Source organism: Piliocolobus tephrosceles, chromosome 19 (genome assembly GCF_002776525.5).
Source record: "Piliocolobus tephrosceles isolate RC106 chromosome 19, ASM277652v3, whole genome shotgun sequence".
In the NCBI taxonomy this organism is placed as follows: domain Eukaryota; kingdom Metazoa; phylum Chordata; class Mammalia; order Primates; family Cercopithecidae; genus Piliocolobus; species Piliocolobus tephrosceles.
Window position 1 is genome coordinate 5,979,019 of NC_045452.1, and position 17,422 is coordinate 5,996,440.

A 17,422-nucleotide genomic window follows, 5' to 3' on the forward strand; every position below is an offset into this window, starting at 1 on the left:
CCGAGTAGCTGGGACTACAGGCACCCGCCACCTCGCCCGGCTAGTTTTTTGTATTTTTTAGTAGAGATGGGGTTTCACCGTGTTAGCCAGGATAGTCTCCATCTCCTGACCTCGTGATCCGCCCCTCTCGGCCTCCCAAAGTGCTGGGATTACAGGCTTGAGCCACCGCGCCCGGCCTAAAGTGATCACTTTGTCGGCCTTTAGTTTACAACCGAAAAGATAGTTCTGGGGCCTCAGGGGGCTCACGTCCATGTCCATCGAATCTTCCATCAGGAGTCAGCACACACTTAGGTGGGAGAGAAAGCGGACGGAGGTAAACCAACGCTGCTCCAGAGAACAGCTGCGCAGGACTGCATCACACCAGGGCTAAATATTTTAAAATAATTAAAAAGAAATAAAAATTTGCATTTAAAAAGGAAGACTCAAGTCAGGAAATAATTTCCCATCATGCTTTTCTGTGAACAGGTGTCTGAACCAAAACACTGCCAAAGCCATGACTGCTTCAAGTTTCATGAAAATTGATCCTCATGATAATAGAGTGATGATTCTAACAGATGCGTTGGGGTTTTTGTTGTACTTAATTTTAAATTCCTGAAATGGGGGAGAGGGGAGGGAATTTAGGAATTTATTTATATTAAAATACAGAAGTTATTGCAAAACCCTAACTGTAAAAACGTACCAATATAATCAGACTTTGCATACAGTAGCTAAGAAAATTCAAACATTTCAGTGAAACAGTGAATTTGCCTGGTAGAATGCTGACAAATTCCCATCCACTTGCCCTCTTGAAAATGAAAACCAAATTCAAAACAAATCATACAGCTAGAATTTTGATATCTGAAATATTTTTAAATAAGTTGTCCATAGGACAACTGGCTCAGCTCTCCCTTATATTATTATCTCCAGGTTTATCTTTTCTCAAAGATGTTGGTTTGTTAAGACTTGCTGCCTCTCTCCCCCAGGCACGAGGGCAAGCGAGGCTCAGTTTATCTATTTTTCCAAACCACACTGTTCCTTTTCACAGAACTCTGCCCTTTGAGACTGGCTAAAACTCGTAGTCTTCATCGACTATGTCAATGGCAGGCAAATTTTCCCGCTGGGTTTTGTTGTAAATCTTCTCAACTGGGACACCCGGAAGTGGGAGGATTTCTTGAGCCTGGGAGGTTGAGGTGGCAGTGAGTGGAGATTGCATTGTTGCACTCCAGCCTGGGGAAAAGAGACAGACCCTGTCTCAACACACACACACACACACACACACACACACACACACACACACACGGCAAGGCCAAAAAGAATGACAGAAACCTGGAATAGGTCAGGCGCGGTGGCTCATGCCTGTAATTCCAGCACTTTGGGAGGCAGAGGCGGGTGAGGTCAGGAGTTCGAGACCAGTGTGGCCAATGTGGTGAAACCCTGTCTCTACAAAAAATACAAAATTTAGCCAGGTGTGGTGATGCGCACCTGTAGTCCCAGCTACTCAGGAGGCTGAGGCAGGAGAATGGTGTGAACCCAGGAGGTGGTGCTTGCAGTGAGTGGAGATCAGGCCACTGCACCACTCCAGCCTGGGCGACAGAGTGAGACTCCATCTCAAAATAAAAAAAGAAAAGAAAAGAAACCTGGAATAAATAGATGAAAAAACGGATACAAGAGATAAGGTTTTTAAAATTTTATTTATATTTATTTTTATTTTAAAGAAATACTGGAAAGCTTACCCATGACAGTGGATCCACTTGTAGAGATCTGTGCTTATGAGATGAGTAAGGGTGCATCCAGGTTTGAGTCCATGGACGGTCATAGCAGCTGCATTTAGTTACACAGGCCACACCAGGGAGTTGGTTAAAGCTACTAAGTGGTAATGGCTGCATCCTGGGGCTCCAAGTGCACATCGTTTTGTAAGGGCACCTGGCAGGTAAATCCGGGAATGGTTAATGGGTGAGACATGGTGAGGCAGGAAGGCAGGGCGAGCCGGCCCCACTCCCATCCCTGGGAGACTTGGCGGCATCTCTGAGCCCGCCAGGTGCAGCTCATCGTGGCCTCTTTGGGCCGGATGGAGGCGGCGCCCGAAGAGGCGGGGACCCCAGGGTTGAAATTGAATTGGGGCGGGGGCGATGCCTGCCTTCCTGAGGGTGCGGTACGTCTTGCGGGAGGCTGGGCTGGTCAGTCTGTTTCCCTGGGCCCTTTTGGTGACTGGTGCGGCGCACGGGGCTGTGTGCCCAGAAAGGCAGGAGGATCTCCCTCTTGGAAAGGGGCTTTGCGGCTCTGACCCCGCGGAGATCAGCGCCGGGACGCTGCGGGGTTGGGACCAGGGACCCGAGGCCACAGAGCACCAGTGCGTAGCGCACGGATCTCCCTAATTCTTGTGGAAGGAGGGCAGGTGAGCTGTGGCAGCAGAGTCCAAAGGGCCCAGGCCAGAGATGGGTAGGCGGAGGACCCCCTCAGGATGCGGGAGCTCAGGTTTAAGTGTAGGGTGGGAGGGCCTGGGGGCACCTGGGCTCCTTGCTGTGCTTGTGGTGGTGCCTGGGAGGTGAGAAGATCCCAGTACTCACCTGACTCATACAGACAAGTGCAGTAACCCCCAGTGTCTTGTGAGTCTCTGTGTGGAAGATAACCATAGTTTCCTTAAATTTCTAGAAAAGTTTGGCCGGGCGCGGTGGTTCACACCTGTAATCCCAGCACTTTGAGAGGCTGAGGTGGGTGGATCACCTGAGGTCAGGAGATCGCGACCAGCCTGGCCAACATGGTGAAACCCCTCTCTACTAAAAATACAAAAATTAGGCCAGGCGTGGTGATGTGAGCCTGTAATCCCAGCTACTCAGGAGGCTGAGGCAGGATAATCGCTTGAGCCTGGGAGGTAGAGATTGCAATGAGCCAAGATTTCACCACTGCACTCCAGCCTGGGCAACAGAGTGAGACTGTGTCTCAAAACAAACAAAAACCTAGCTGGGTGCGGTGGAGTGTGCCTGTAATCCCAGCTACTCAGGAGGCTGAGGCAGGAGAATTTCTTGAGCCAGGGAGGCAGAGGTTGCAGTGAGCCAAGATTGCACCATTACACTTCAGCCTGGGTGACAGAGCAAGACCCTGTCTCCAAAAAAGTTTTACTAGGTCTCCTGTCTTTTATTACAGGATGCTTCTCTGCTGACTCGGAGCAGTCAGTCTTTTTGGTGTCATAGGAGAATGTGTGTTGTTAGTTAAATCAGATGCTTTATTGGAAGTAATAGTCACACAGGAAGAAAAATGTTACCAGTTGCTATGGTTTGGATATGGCTTGTCCCCACCAAAACTCAGGCTGAAATTTGATCTCCAATGTGGCAGCATTGGAAAGTGGGGCCTACTGGGAGGTGTGTGGGTCCTGGGGGTGGAATCCTTATGAATAGGTTAATTCCCTGCCTTGGAGGTGAGTTGGATTAGTGCCTGCCTGAGCTGGTTGGAGAGTCCAACTTCCTCAGTTTTTCTTGTTTTGCTTCTTGCCATGTGGTCTTTGTCCACACCTCTCCCCCACTTTCGCTTTCTACCATGAGTTGAAGCAGCATGAGACCCTCACCAGATGGGGTGCCCAGTCTTGGACTTCCCCGCCACCAGAATGATGAGCCAAACACACCTCTTCCTTTATAAATTACCCAGCCTCAGATATTCTGTTGTAGCAACACTGAAAAGAGTAAGACACCAGGCAACTCCACAGAGATGTCTAATATAACTGTGTTCTTCAGAGTCATCACCTTCAGGACCACAATGCCTGGTAGGGCCAGGACTCGCGCCCGAGGCAGAGCCCGCCGCAGGGAGAGCTACCAACAAGAGGCACCTGGGGGACCCGGAGCACCTGGATCAGCTACAGTGAGCCCTGTAACGTTCATTGTTTTCTTTCTGCAAGAGATACGTGCCTGTACTGAAAAGAACATAGAATTGGTTGTTGAGCCAAGCTAGTTCAGGTATAGTGCTAAGTGAGGACTAAAAAAGTTCGTAAGTCAGGCTCTATAGATGGCAGCATGGGGAGGCTTTACTCGGATGTACTCTCTACTGCTTCCTTCTCACATTTTCACATGTGCAAGCAGACTGACTTTCAGTCAAAAGTGGATGCAAAGGTTTCTAGATCTCTTGGCTTCTGCCAGTGTCTCCTCTTTGGAAGTGACCCAGAATGAGCAACTTCCTGAATGTCCTGGCACAGCCTGAGTTGGACAGCATTTCCAGTCGTGTTGAAAACTTGTTATGCCTGCTCTGTTTTGTCTTCTCTTATTGCATATCCACTTTGCCTTCACACAATAGGATCCATAGTGGCGCGGAGGGGCCCCACCTGACATCCTCCAGGGCGACCCTATACTGCGTGGAAGCAGCATGCCACCCTCCAGGTCCACCTATTGTGTGGTGTGATTGTTGTTCCTCTCTCCTTCTCCTAAGCCCTCCAACCTCAATTCCTCCTCCTGGTCCTAATTCTCAGTTTTCAACATCGACTTCTGTGTCACTGAGATAAATCATCCAGTGAGAGTGTCAGTGGCTCCCCGTCTTGTCTCCTCACTCATGAGCCATAGTCCAACCCCTCACTGGAGATCCTAGGGCACCATCTTTGTTCCTACCTAAAGCAAATATCTCTACTTAGCCCCTTAGCCAGGCCTCTGTCTAGGACATGTCTCCTGCAACTTTTCTTTCTGTCTCCCAAGTCAGCAGGTGTGTTCTCCTAAATCATTCCCATCGTCTATAGACTCACTGAGTTCACTCCCATGCATCCGGAAACCTTCCCTGGGCCCTTCCACTCTGCCAGATTCACAGGGCAGCTCTCCTCAGACTTGCCCCTTCACATTTCCTCGGCACATTTGCGACCTCTTTTCTCCTGATCAACTCCCTCCACTTGGCGTTTAGGTTACCTCCTTCATCACTGACCACCCGTACTTGCTCTCCTTTGTGGAGTTCTCCTCTATGGCCTCTTGATATTGCCAAGCCCCAGCCCTTGAGCCACATCTTTTTTCTCCATATTCTCACTCCCTTGGTGAAGTTATCCAGTGTCCAAATGCTATCTGGTGTGTGGACAGATCCCCATATTTATCTCCTTGGCCAGAACCTCTCCTGCACCACCCAACACCCCCACGGGTGTCCACGGACACCTCACACTCCCAATCTGCCCTATCATGCCATATCCACCTCATCAGAAGGACTTCCATTCTTCTGTTTGCTCAAGACAAAAGTCTATGGTTTCATCCTATCTTTATGACCTCAAGCCCTTCTCAAAAACAATCACAGGGTTTTTCTCTCCAATTTTTTCTTTTCTTTTTTTTTTTTTTTTTGAGATGGAGTCTTGCTCTGTCATCCAGGTTGGAGTTCAGTGGCACGATCTCGGCTCACTGCAATCTCCGCCTCCTGGGTTCACACCATTCTCCTGCTTCAGCCTCCCAAGTAGCTGGGACTGCAGGCGCCCGCCGCCACGCCCGGCTAATTTTTTGTCTTTTTAGTAGAGACAGGGTTTCACTGTGTTAGCCAGGATGATCTTGATCTCCTGACCTCATGATCTACCCGCCTCAGCCTCCCAAAGTGCTGGGATTACAGGTGTGAGTCACCATGCCTGGCCTCTAGTTTTTTTTCTCAAAAACTAATCCAGTATCAGACAATTTCTCACCACCCCATCCCTGCCTTCTGGCCTGAACAGCTTACATCCCTTGCTATTTCCTTGTCTCTCACTTAGCCTGTTCCCAACACCAAACCTGACAAATCAGTTCATGTCATTCCTTTGCCTGGCATCCTGTCACAGCTGCTTTTTTTTTTTTTTTTTTTTTTTTTTTTAAAAGACAGAGTTTCGCTCTTGTTGCCCAGGCTGGAGTGCAATGGTGTAATCTCGGCTCACTGCAACTTCTGCCTCCCGGGTTCAAGTGATTCTCCTGCCTCAGCCTCCTGAGTAGCTGGGATTACAGGCATGCACCACCATGCCCAGTTAATTTTGTATTTTTAGTAGAGACAGGGGTTTCTCCACGTTGGCCAGGCTGGTCTCGAACTCCTGACCTCAGGTGATCCGCCCACCTCAGCCTCCCAAAGTGCTGGGTTATAGGTGTGAACCACCGCACCTGGCCTCTGTCACAGCTCTCATTTTATCAGTCAGAAGCAATTTCCTTAAAATGACCTTCCCTTCATCTCACTGACATCTCTCTCCCTTTCCTTCTTCCAGCCATACTGGCTGCCTGATTCTTCCTTGAACATTCCCAGCTGCAGATCTCTGCTCTTTTTCCTTCACCTCTGGCTTGGGTAACTTTGCTAATTCAACTCAGCACCTCCAAGTCTTGGATACAATGGCACTTTCTCACTGAGGCCTTCCTTTGCCCCCATCGGCTAGTGAAACCTGCCCCTTCACACCCCACCTTCCCAATAATTTTTCTCCTTGGTTTGTTTTGTTCTTTTTTTGTTTGTTTCCTTAGCAATTACCACACAAAGTGCTATATATGTTGCTTATTACAACTTAGTTTCTGTCACTGGAATGTGAGCTTTGCAGAGGAAGTTCCTTTGCCTTGTGCCCTGAAAGTGCCATTTGGAGGGAGAATGAACACAGTGGGGCACTGCTCATTATTTCTATTTCCAAAATCATGCAGACCCAGGAGCCCACTCAGTTGCAGCAGACACCCCGGCCACTGAGGGAGGAAGTCCCAGTGGTTAGACCTCTGCAGCCAAGAGGAGCAGGAGGAGCAGCTGAGTCTCAAGGTGAAAGGAGGCAAGGACATGAGAGGCAGGGGATGCTTCATGTGTGAAGGGCCACCACAGCGGTAGAAGGTTCTAGACAGAGCCTCAGGACCCCTGTGAGGTTTGCTGGGATGGGAAGTGTGTGCAGCTTGCAACTGTGTCTCCTCGTGCAGTGAATTATCTGATAGTGTTTTCTTCACCTATGTCTTGTGGAAGAGAAATGGAAGTCACTGTTTATTGGCCAGATCAACATAATTGCTTTTCAAATTTAGATGACACATTTGCAGATGATAACTCTAAGTTAACTTAACGGAATTCTAAGAACACCATTTTCTTGCCTTTTTAAATTGTGGCATTAACAGGTTGAACCTGTTACCTACACTGCAGGCTGACAGGTTATCCTCATTTATACAAGCGCTCATGCACACAGGCTCAGATATTGTCATTTGCTTAGGATTTGGCTAATGTGATTCAACTTTAGTCTGGATTCTCCACTTTGCTTTCTATAGCAAAATAGCTTGTGATGAGTCAAAACTGGAAACACTAAAAAATTGTATTAGAGATAAATATTAAACCGAAACAAAATCCAGAACCTATAAAATGAGCTTATATATTTGAATACATAAAATTAAAACACATATTTTTAATAATCAGATCCCATCTGAAGGGTTGTTATTAAATAGTATGTATAAATTACATGGACTGGGCGTGGTGGCTCACACTGGCACTTTGGGTGGCCCAGGTGGGTGGATCACTTGAGGCCAGAAGTTTGAGACCAGCCTGGCCAACAGGCAAAATCCTATCTCTACTAAAAATAGACAAGTTAGCCAGGCATGGTAGCATGTGCCTGTAATTCCAACTACTCAGGAGGCTGAGGCAGGAGAATCACTTGAACCCAGGAGGCAGAGGTTCCAGTGAGCTGAGATGGTGTCACTGCACTCCAGCTTGGGTGACAGAGTGAGATTCCGTCTCAAAAAATAAAAGTACGTGGTTTGTAGCGAGTGCCAAGGTGCCAAGCTAAGATAACCTGTTTTCTTTTGCTGACATTTTAATATGATGAATTTGATTGCTGGATGTGTCAGGAACTAGTTGGGAGTTTGATAAAATTGTTTCAAATTTTATGTGTAAAATGTAGTTAGTCTGTCATAGAAATGGAGACACTTACTTTGTAAGATCATCATAAACTAAAAAATAGCCTCCAGAAGTAAAATTTTGAGGAAAACCATTGTTGTAACCCAAGGTACAGACGTCCTGGCCATTCAGGGGTACAGGATTTACAACAATGTGTGCATATTCCTTCAGGATGCCTCTCTTGTCACTGAAAGACTGCATTGTGCTGTCATTTAAATGTTAACTTTGTAGAATACCTACATCACTATGAACCTTAGAATGGAAGTTAAAATAGTGTCATCCTTTCCTAGTTGCTCTTAATATAAAGGATAGATCAGTTTTGTGTTAAAAGCCAGTTTTATAGATTTTTTAAATGATTGGCTTATTTGGCATTTTATGATGCCCACTAGGGGGCAGTGTAGTGCCAGGAGATAGGCTTAGAGACAGAGTCAGAACCAAGGTTTCTAGAATCTTGTACCGTGAACAAATACACAAAGGAATGGGGCAGATATGTAGCAGGAATGAACAAAGTGCTGAGGCAACCATGGATGTGAACTGGGGACTCCTTGGGAAAGGTTTCTGGGTAAGGTTATGCTTTTGTGGCAACATGTCACCGAAATGTGTTTTGGAACCTTGGGTGGCATCTTTTTTACCTCCAGCAAACTTATGCTGGGTGTTAATACTGGCTTTTCTATTCTTCCCTTTTTATTGTTTAAACTTCTGGCGTTTACATTTACGCAGGAGTGAAGGAACCTGGACCTGAGGCTGGGTTGCATACAGCGCCCTTGCAGGAGAGGATTGGTGGAGTTTTTCAGGACCTGGTGGTGAACACCAGGCGATATATGATGCATGTTAAAGACTCAAAAACAGGTATGTTGGCCTAGAACTCAAAGTTTATGGAGCTGTTGGTTTTTAACTTTTTTTTTTTTTTCCGTTGAGAGATAAGGTCCTGCTCTGTCGCCCAGGCTGCAGTACAGTGATGTTCACTTCAGCCTTGAACTCCTGGGCTCAGCTGTTCCTCCCACCTTGAGTAGCTGGGACTACAGGTGGGCACCACCATGCCCAAATAGATGTATATATTTTTTAATTTTGTAGAGACAGGGTCTTACTGGTCTAGAACTCCTGGCCCAAGCCATCCTCTCACCTGGGCCCTCTAAACTGCTGAGATTACAGGAATGAGCCACCACACCTGGCCCATTTTAAACTTTTGATAAAAGCTTTGTTTAATAAATTCTGGAAAGCTTTCTGTCATCACTGTAAGTAAAGGTGCCTCCCACCTGGCCCAGGCTGGTCTGGAACTCCTGGCCCAAACCATCCTCCCACCTGGGCCTCCCAAAGGGCTAGGATTATAGGTGTAAGCCACCATGCCCTGGCCTGTGCTGAGACTTTTTTAAAAATCACATAAGGTGGCACTTTTTCTCCTTTTGTAAACCACAAATGTTCTAATTTTTAATCTATTGTTCAATATCTTAAACTTCCTAAATGTATGCTTGCATAAGGGCTCACTGAAATTGATAGGCATTCTGCAAATCAGGTGCATTACAAATGTTATTTATCTCCTTGTCTGACCTAACTTTGGCTTGGCTTGGCTTGGCTTTTTTTTTATGGAGTTTAGCTCTTCTTGCCCAGGCTGGAGGGCAGTGGTGTGATCTCAGCTCACTACAGCCTCTGCCTCGTAGGTTCAAGTGATTCTCCTGCCTCAGCCTCCCGAGAAGCTTGGATTATAGGCACCCGCCACTGTGACCAGCTAATTTTTTGTATTTTTAATAGAGACAGGGTCACCATGTTGGCCAGACTGGTCTGGAACTCCTGATCTCAGGTGATCCCCCTGCCTCCGCCTCTGAGTGTTGGGATTATAGGCGTGAGCCACTGTGCCCAGCCCTAACTTTGGCTTTTAATATTGTAGTGTCCAAACTGTTTGGGCCTAATCAGTTTGTTTCTTTATAGTCACACGGCTCAATTTTTCAGGTTCAGAGGGTGCAGTGGTACAGCTACTCACCAACCACTTCCGAGTGATTCCTCGTCCTCAGTGGGTTGCATATAAATACAACATCGACTACAGACCAGATATAGAAGATGGAAATCTCCGTACAATTTTACTTGATCAACATAGAAGGAAATTTGGAGAGTGCCATATATTTGATGGAAACTCTTTATTGTTATCTCGGCCACTAAAAGAGCGGGTTAAGTAATGTTATTTCACATTTTCCTGTGTTCTTTCTCTTGTTTTTACTTTATTATAATAAAATACCTATTTTTGTGCAGTTGTTTGTTGAGACGCCCCAAAGATCTCTTGCCCATATGACTTGTAGTGAAACCTACGTGCCATGATTGGTTATCACTGATATTCAATAATGCCTCTAATTTTAATGCTTAAATGAAATTTAATAGCACAACGTGGCTCACAAATGCTGACAAAGTGTTAGGTACTTTTTTTTTTATTCTATTTGTTTCCTTCGAAACTTCAGCCCCCAACTCCTAGCAGAAAAAAAAATTAGAGAACTTATTTTCTTCCATAAATTTCTATATTAACTGAACAATTAAATTGTTTTCAGGAGCTTAAGTAAAATATTTCAACTTAAGTATTTAATTCCAACTCTTCACTCTTGTGAATCATGTTTTCTACATGCATGTGCTTCTGTGGGAAAGACTGCTCCATCACGATGGTGTGTTGGATAGCCAGGTGACATGGTGATTTGCCATGCAGTGAAGCTGAGTTTTTTGGAAGAATATCTGGACTTTTTGTTTTTAATCTCAGAGAGTGGAATGGTTGAGCATGACCAAAGACAAAAAATTTGTGAAGATTACAGTTGAGTTTTCCAAAGAAATCAGGCCCACGTCGCCAGATTGCCTACGCTATTACAACATTCTCTTTAGAAGGTATGTAACCAGGTTGAGTTTCTTTGCTATTCATTCGGTTGTTTCACTGTGTAGTAGTGTGGAACACGGCCATTTGCTTCCAGCACTTTGTGTTCTTCATAGTCCTCGTATATTAAGAGAGTGAAGAGTCTTGGAGATGAAATGATACTTGAGGCTCAACTAGAATATGCAAGTTCAGTGGCTTATCCTCAATGTTCTTCTCCTGGCCTATCCCTGCTCTTTGTCTCATACCTGCCTAGAAAGAGTAATAGACATCAGCTATGCACATCTGTGTATGTCTCTGTAGGAAATACATGTTTTATTCTGTGGTCACTACAATGACTAAATATTGAAAGTTAAAATTTGAAAGGCAGAGTTTGAGGCCGGGCATGGTGGCTCACGCCTGTAATCCCAGCACTTTGGGAGGCTGAGGTGGCTGGATCATTTGAGGTCAGGAGTCCCAGACCAGCCTGGCCAACACGATGAAACCCTGCCACTACTAAAAATACAAAAATTAGCCAGGCATGGTGGTGGGTGTTTCCGAGAGGAAGCTACTTGGGAGGCTGAGGCAGGAGGATCACTTGGTCCCAGGAGGTGGAGGTTGCAGTAAGCAGAGATTGTGCCACTGCACTCCAGCCTGGGTGACAGAGCAAGACTCTGTCTCAAAAAAAAAAAAAAAAAAAGGCACAGTTTGAAAAAGAGGCCTTAGTTCAGTTTTGAGAATGAAGAACATTTTGATAACCTTTCTATAATATTGTGTTTATAAGGAGATGGAACAATTGAGGTTAAATGAACCTTAATATCCACCTCATAATGTAACTTAGTTATCAGGTACTTTGTGTTCATTGATAATATAAACAGTCACTGGCAGATTTTTTTCTTTCCCTTATATGTCTTACCAAATGCTTAATAATGTACCTGCTACTTTCAACAAAATCTATTCTTTCCATTTCTAGAACTTTCAAGCTGCTGGATTTTGAGCAAGTTGGTCGCAACTATTATACCAAAAAGAAGGCAATTCAGTTGTACCGTCATGGGTTTGTATAAAGAAGAAAATTTCATATTCTGTAGACTTAAACATAGGATTTTTTGAGAAAGTTATTCATTTCACATTTGAAGTGGTATGCCTTAAAAGTGATGGCCTTTTAAATGATATCCACTAACCATGAACAATTTAGTATAATGTCAACTCAAAGTAAGAGTCACTTTAAAAATCTTAGTATGATAAATATAAACCTTGAGGTATTCAGTTGTTGCATACACATTGTTAAGCCTAAACAATCATCCAAAATGGGTAATTTGTCTTTGAAAATATCTTCACCCATAGCAACTATATCTCTATATTACTCACTGGTATATGTATATATTACATGTAAGTTATGTTACAGATAAATATGGATGTAATACTTTAAGCCTGTGGGTGATAAAAAAGTTTAACAAAAATGGTATAAATAGCACATCCAATAAATGTTTATCTGAAGGTCCTTCAAAAGACTAAGAATAAATACTTAAAACTGACTCTTAAGTACCAATTGTTAGACCCAGAGCTTAGGCCCAGAAGCCCTTGACTTTATGTGAAGAGCTCGGACTTAATGCTCTCATGTAATTTATTCTAGTACCAGTTTGGAAATCTGGCTTGGTTACGTTACTTCTATTCTTCAATATGAAAATGGCATTACCCTCTGTGCCGATGTGAGCCACAAACTGCTCCGAATAGAAACTGCTTATGATTTCATAAAGAGAACATCTGCTGAGGCCCAGGCAGGAAACATCCGAGAGGAAATAACTAGTAAATTAATTGGATCAATTGTTCTGACAAAGTAAGTCTGTCTTTTAAAAACCTATCCAATCACTTTAACTCCCCACCCCCCACCCCCTCCCAAGAGATGGTCCTATAGTTTTCTGATCACTAAATGTTGAAGTTCAGGAGTAGAAACGGCAAGAACAACTGGTCCCATCTCTCCTCTGGTTATACAACTTGGGAGAAGAATGTGTCAATTGTAGATCTCACCCTCTTGTAATCCCTAATGCCAGTCCATTTGTTGTGAACCCTACCTTGCACATAACACTAAGTTGTTTCTGAATTTCTTTTCTTTTCCTCTTTGTTGTAGGCAATTAGCTAGTTTAAAAACCAGTGCTTAGTTATAATCCATCAGCCATTTCCCATTTGAAGGAAGTTTTAAAATCTTTCTACAACAGAAATCTTAAATTGATGAGAGAATGGATTTAAAGAACCGGTTAGTCAGCCAACACAATCTTACATGGACACAATTGGAGGACTCGCACTTCTCAATTTTAAAACTTACCAGAAAGCTCTAGTAATCAAGACAGTGTAATGTTGGCCTAACAATAGATAGAGACCAATGAAATAAGTCCAGGCCGGGCGTGGTGGCTCAAGCCTGTAATCCCAGCACTTTGGGAGGCTGAGACGGGTGGATCACGAGGTCAGGAGATCGAGACTATCCTGGCTAACACGGTGAAACCCCGTCTCTACTAAAAAAAAAAATACAAAAAACTAGCCAGGTGAGGTGGCGGGCGCCTGTAGTCCCAGCTACTCGGGCGGCTGAGGCAGGAGAATGGCGTAAACCCGGGAGGCGGAGCTTGCAGTGAGCTGAGATCCGGCCACTGCACTCCAGCCTGGGCCACAGAGCAACACTCTGTCTAAAAAAAAAAAACAAAAAGAAAAGAAATAAGTCCAGAAGGTTAACCCTCCACTTAGTTGACTTCTGACAAGTATGTCAAGGCAATTCAAAAGGGGAAAGAATAATCTTTTCAATAATGTTGCTGGGATAACTGAATATCCACCTTCCTCATGCAGTTCACACAATTCCAATTTAATTCAAAAACCAACTTAATAGACCTATATTTAAGAACTGAAAGCATAACATTCTTAGAAAAAAGATTCAGTCTTTTTGACTTTGAGCTAGGCAAAACCTTAGATAAGCCACTCAAAGCAGAAGTGATAACAAAAGAAACATAAACACATTGGGTTTCACCAAATTAAAAAGTTACTCAAACTATATCAAAATTGTGAAAACACAACTGGAAAAAGTGGGGAAAATGTTTGCAAATCACATAAGTAACCTGTATCTAGAATATACAAACAATACTTAATTGAGAGACAACATATTTTTTTTAAATGGACAAAAGATTAGATACTTCTGCAGATATATTTAAACAAAATGTACAAGTGGCCAATGCATGAAAATGTACATCAGTAGCCATCATAGAAATGCAAGTGAAAACCACAATGAGATATCATTTCATAGCTACTACGATGGTTAAAATTAGACGGATGTTGACAAGTATTGGCAAGGATATGGAAAGATCAGAAGCAACCCTAGTATGCTGCTTGTAGGAATATTAAATGGTATGGCTTCTTTGGAAAACAGTCTGGCACTTCCTTAAAATGCTAAAGATGTGCATTACTGAAGTGGCCTTGTTTGAGGAAATTTACTAGGTTTGTTGTCTCACACTAAGGAAAGCAAAGATGCAGATACAGGAGGTGTGGGTTTAGGAGCAGAAAGCTGAGTAGGTTAAAGAAGAGAAAATCCCCCCCTTGCAGGGGGAGGGGCATTCCAAATGGGTCTCCCGCTTTGCAGAGGGATGGGTTGGTTTCATAGAGGGGCTTGAGGAGGTGGTGTCTGATTTACATAGAGCCCAGAGGATTGGCTGGACCAGGTGTGGTAAATGTACATAGCCTGCAAAGAGGCTGGCTATCGCACTCTAATCTTTAATGTAGATGTGGTCTCCACCTGGCCGGCACCATAACACCTGCACACGTGGCAACAAGGAGAAGGGAAGAGAACTTCCATGTTGGATACACTGGCTTCTGGCATAACTGCTGGCATTCAACTATGCAAGCTTCCAGCTTGCTTACCTATGCTTGCAGCTTGATTTTTCAGGCTGCGTTTTGTTAGAAAATAAATGGTTTGGGGGCTGCTTTCTTAAGAGAAAATTCCACCAAGAACTTTTACTAACCACTTAAATTCCTTTTTAACTCCTATATCATCACCATATGAACCAGTAATTTTATTCCTACTTAAATACACAAGAGAAATGAGAACATGTTTACTAAAATTGGCACACAAATGTTCGTAACCGTATGGTAACCAAAAGTACATAACAACCATAATGTCCAGCTGGTGAATGGATAAACAAAAGGTGGGATATCACACAATAGAATATTATTTGGAAATGAAAAGGAATTAAGTGCTAAGACTTCAGCGTGGATGAACCTTAAACATGATGCTAAGTGAAAGAAGCCAGTCGGGAAAGAACACATGTTGTATGACTCAGTTTATATGAAGTGAATGAGCAAATGTGTTGAGACAGGAAGTAGACTAGTGGTTGCCTGAAGGCTGGTGAATTAGGCTAAAATGGGAAGTGACTGCTTATGTTTCTTTGTCTTGATGATTGCACAACTCTGGCTATAAAAAAAAACAGGTGATCGTATGCTCGGGTGGGTAAGTTGTGCAGTATGTGAATTACATCATAGTAAATCTAATATATCCTGCAATTCCTTGCAGGATTAAAAATATCTTATTTTCGGCCGGGCGTGGTGGCTCACACCTGTTATCCCAGCACTTTGGGAGGCCGAGGTGGGCGAATCACAAGGTCAGGAGATCGAGACCATCTTGACCAACACAGTGAAACCCCATCTCTACTAAAATACAAAAAATTAGCCGGGCGTGGTGGCATGCGCCTGTAGTCCCAGCTACTCAGGAGGCTGAGGCAGGAGAATGGCGTGAACCCGGGAGGTGGAGCTTGCAGTGAGCCGATATCATGCCACTGCGCTGCAGCCTGGGCAACAGAGTGAGACTTTGTCTCAAAAAAACAAAAGTCTTATTTCCTGTGTGGATGGTTCCATGCAATGAATAAGTCGGAAATGATACCATGTTGTAATTATTCCACAGATACAACAACAAAACCTACAGAGTGGATGATATTGATTGGAAGCAGAATCCTGAAGACACATTTAACAGATCAGATGGCAGGAAAATCACCTATATAGACTACTACAGGCAGGTATGAAACTGTATTTCTTTAAATATATTTAAATTGTAAACCTTCATGTATTTCAGTTTATCTTATTTAGATACTTGAACATATTTGTCATATAAACATACGTATTTTCCTTTTAGAGGATTATAGCTTGACTGATCTATTATCCATGCATCCAAGTGCCTTGTATATAGGATAATGTCACATAACTAGAATGGTGCCAGTGTGACTCCTTCTTTCCCTTCTTTCAGTCTTAAAAGTGGCTACTATCATACTCTTTATTTTTTATTTTTTGAGTTGTAGTCTTGTTCCGTCTCCCAGGCTGGAGTGCAGTGGCATGATCTCTGCTCACTGCCACCTCCACCTCCCAGGTTCAAGCAATTTTCCTGCCTCAGCCTCCCAAGTAGCTGGGACTACAGGCGCCTGCCACCACACCTGGCTAATTTTTGTATTTTTAGTAGAGATGGGATTTCACCATATCGGTCAGGCTGGCCTTGAACTCCTGACCTCAGGTGATCCATCTGCCTTGGCCTCCCAAATTGGGTCAAATAAAGAGTAATGCAAAAAAGAACTGAGTCTCAGTAATGACTACGATTGCTGTTCCCTTTCCAGCTGCTCATTCTTTCTCTATTGAGAGAATAAGAAACACCAAGAATGCATGTAAGGTGCTTGGCACATAGTAAGCTCTGTATTATGTCTAGCTAATTAATATTCTGGACACTTGCTCATGGCATTTGTGGGTACACAACGTGAACGTATCCTGCTGATTCCTCAGTTGTGCTGCATGACAGGTACTGATGGCTTACAGCCACTCTTCAAACTGTCCTCTTGACAGTTTTCAGTATGCTTTGGGAGTTTTCAAGGCAAGCCTGGTGAGACCCACTACAGATCCTGTCTCACCCACTCTCGAATACAATGTTAGAGTAGCTTGACGATTCCAGTGTCATGTTTCGTGGGAGTCCTGTCTTTGGCCAAGTATGCTCACAAGGAAAGGTCCCTGGCATATCAAAGGTAAGAGAATTTTGAGAGTATTCATAGTTCACTATTAAACTTGGGGAAGCTATGTCACCAGCACGCCTGTGGCCCTTCATTTGTAGTCTCACATATGCACTTGTGAACCTGTGTGTGTGATGTTTCTAAGGTTTTACTGGTGGTCATGCTGGTCTCTTATTTGTTGAGCAGCAACATAAAGAAATTGTCACTGTGAAGAAACAGCCACTTTTGGTCAGCCAGGGCAGATGGAAAAAGGGCCTAACGGGTACACAACGTGAACCTATCCTGCTGATTCCTCAGCTGTGCTCCATGACAGGTACTGATGGCTTACAGCCCCTCTTTAAAGTCAGGTATAACTATGATTTAGTGCAGGCTTTTCAGGGAATTCGAAGTGTGTCTCCTTGGTAAGGTAGTAGGTTCCTCCAGCTATTATAATTTAGTCCTCACACAAATTCATGCTTGTTTAGATGTATCTTTTGGATTTTTTTTAAAGGTCTAACAGATGAAATACGTAAAGATTACAGCACTATGAAAGAATTGGCTAAACATACAAGACTGAGTCCAAGAAGAAGGCATCACACGTTAAAAGAATTCATCAATACTGTACAAGAGTAAGTGCTGCTTTTCTGGCTGAGTGTTTGTGTGTGCATGTGCCATAGTGTTGCAATGAAGCTGATGGCATCTCAACCCTGGCATCTCAGTTTCTTCTATTAGCAGGTGACAATGGGAAGAATTTTGTTGTTGTTGGCGCACGACTCTAGTTTTTGTCATTGCAGTTAGGAGGCTAGGCGGGGAAGAATGAAAT

General features: G+C 43.9%; 1 protein-coding gene across 1 annotated transcript in view; it reads left to right on the forward strand.

Annotated features, from left to right (window-relative positions):
* Positions 1-3,729: 3,729 nt before the first annotated feature.
* Positions 3,730-17,422, forward strand: part of PIWIL3 (piwi like RNA-mediated gene silencing 3) — a 31,168-nt gene continuing 17,475 nt past the window's right edge. Inside the window, exons 1-10 of the mRNA XM_026447493.2 lie at positions 3,730-3,831; positions 6,564-6,672; positions 8,503-8,631; positions 9,730-9,944; positions 10,520-10,641; positions 11,577-11,657; positions 12,237-12,440; positions 15,537-15,648; positions 16,807-16,933; positions 17,111-17,228. Of these exons, the coding sequence (XP_026303278.2) occupies positions 3,730-3,831; positions 6,564-6,672; positions 8,503-8,631; positions 9,730-9,944; positions 10,520-10,641; positions 11,577-11,657; positions 12,237-12,440; positions 15,537-15,648; positions 16,807-16,933; positions 17,111-17,228 (1,319 nt within the window). The remainder of the gene's footprint in view (positions 3,832-6,563; positions 6,673-8,502; positions 8,632-9,729; positions 9,945-10,519; positions 10,642-11,576; positions 11,658-12,236; positions 12,441-15,536; positions 15,649-16,806; positions 16,934-17,110; positions 17,229-17,422) is intronic.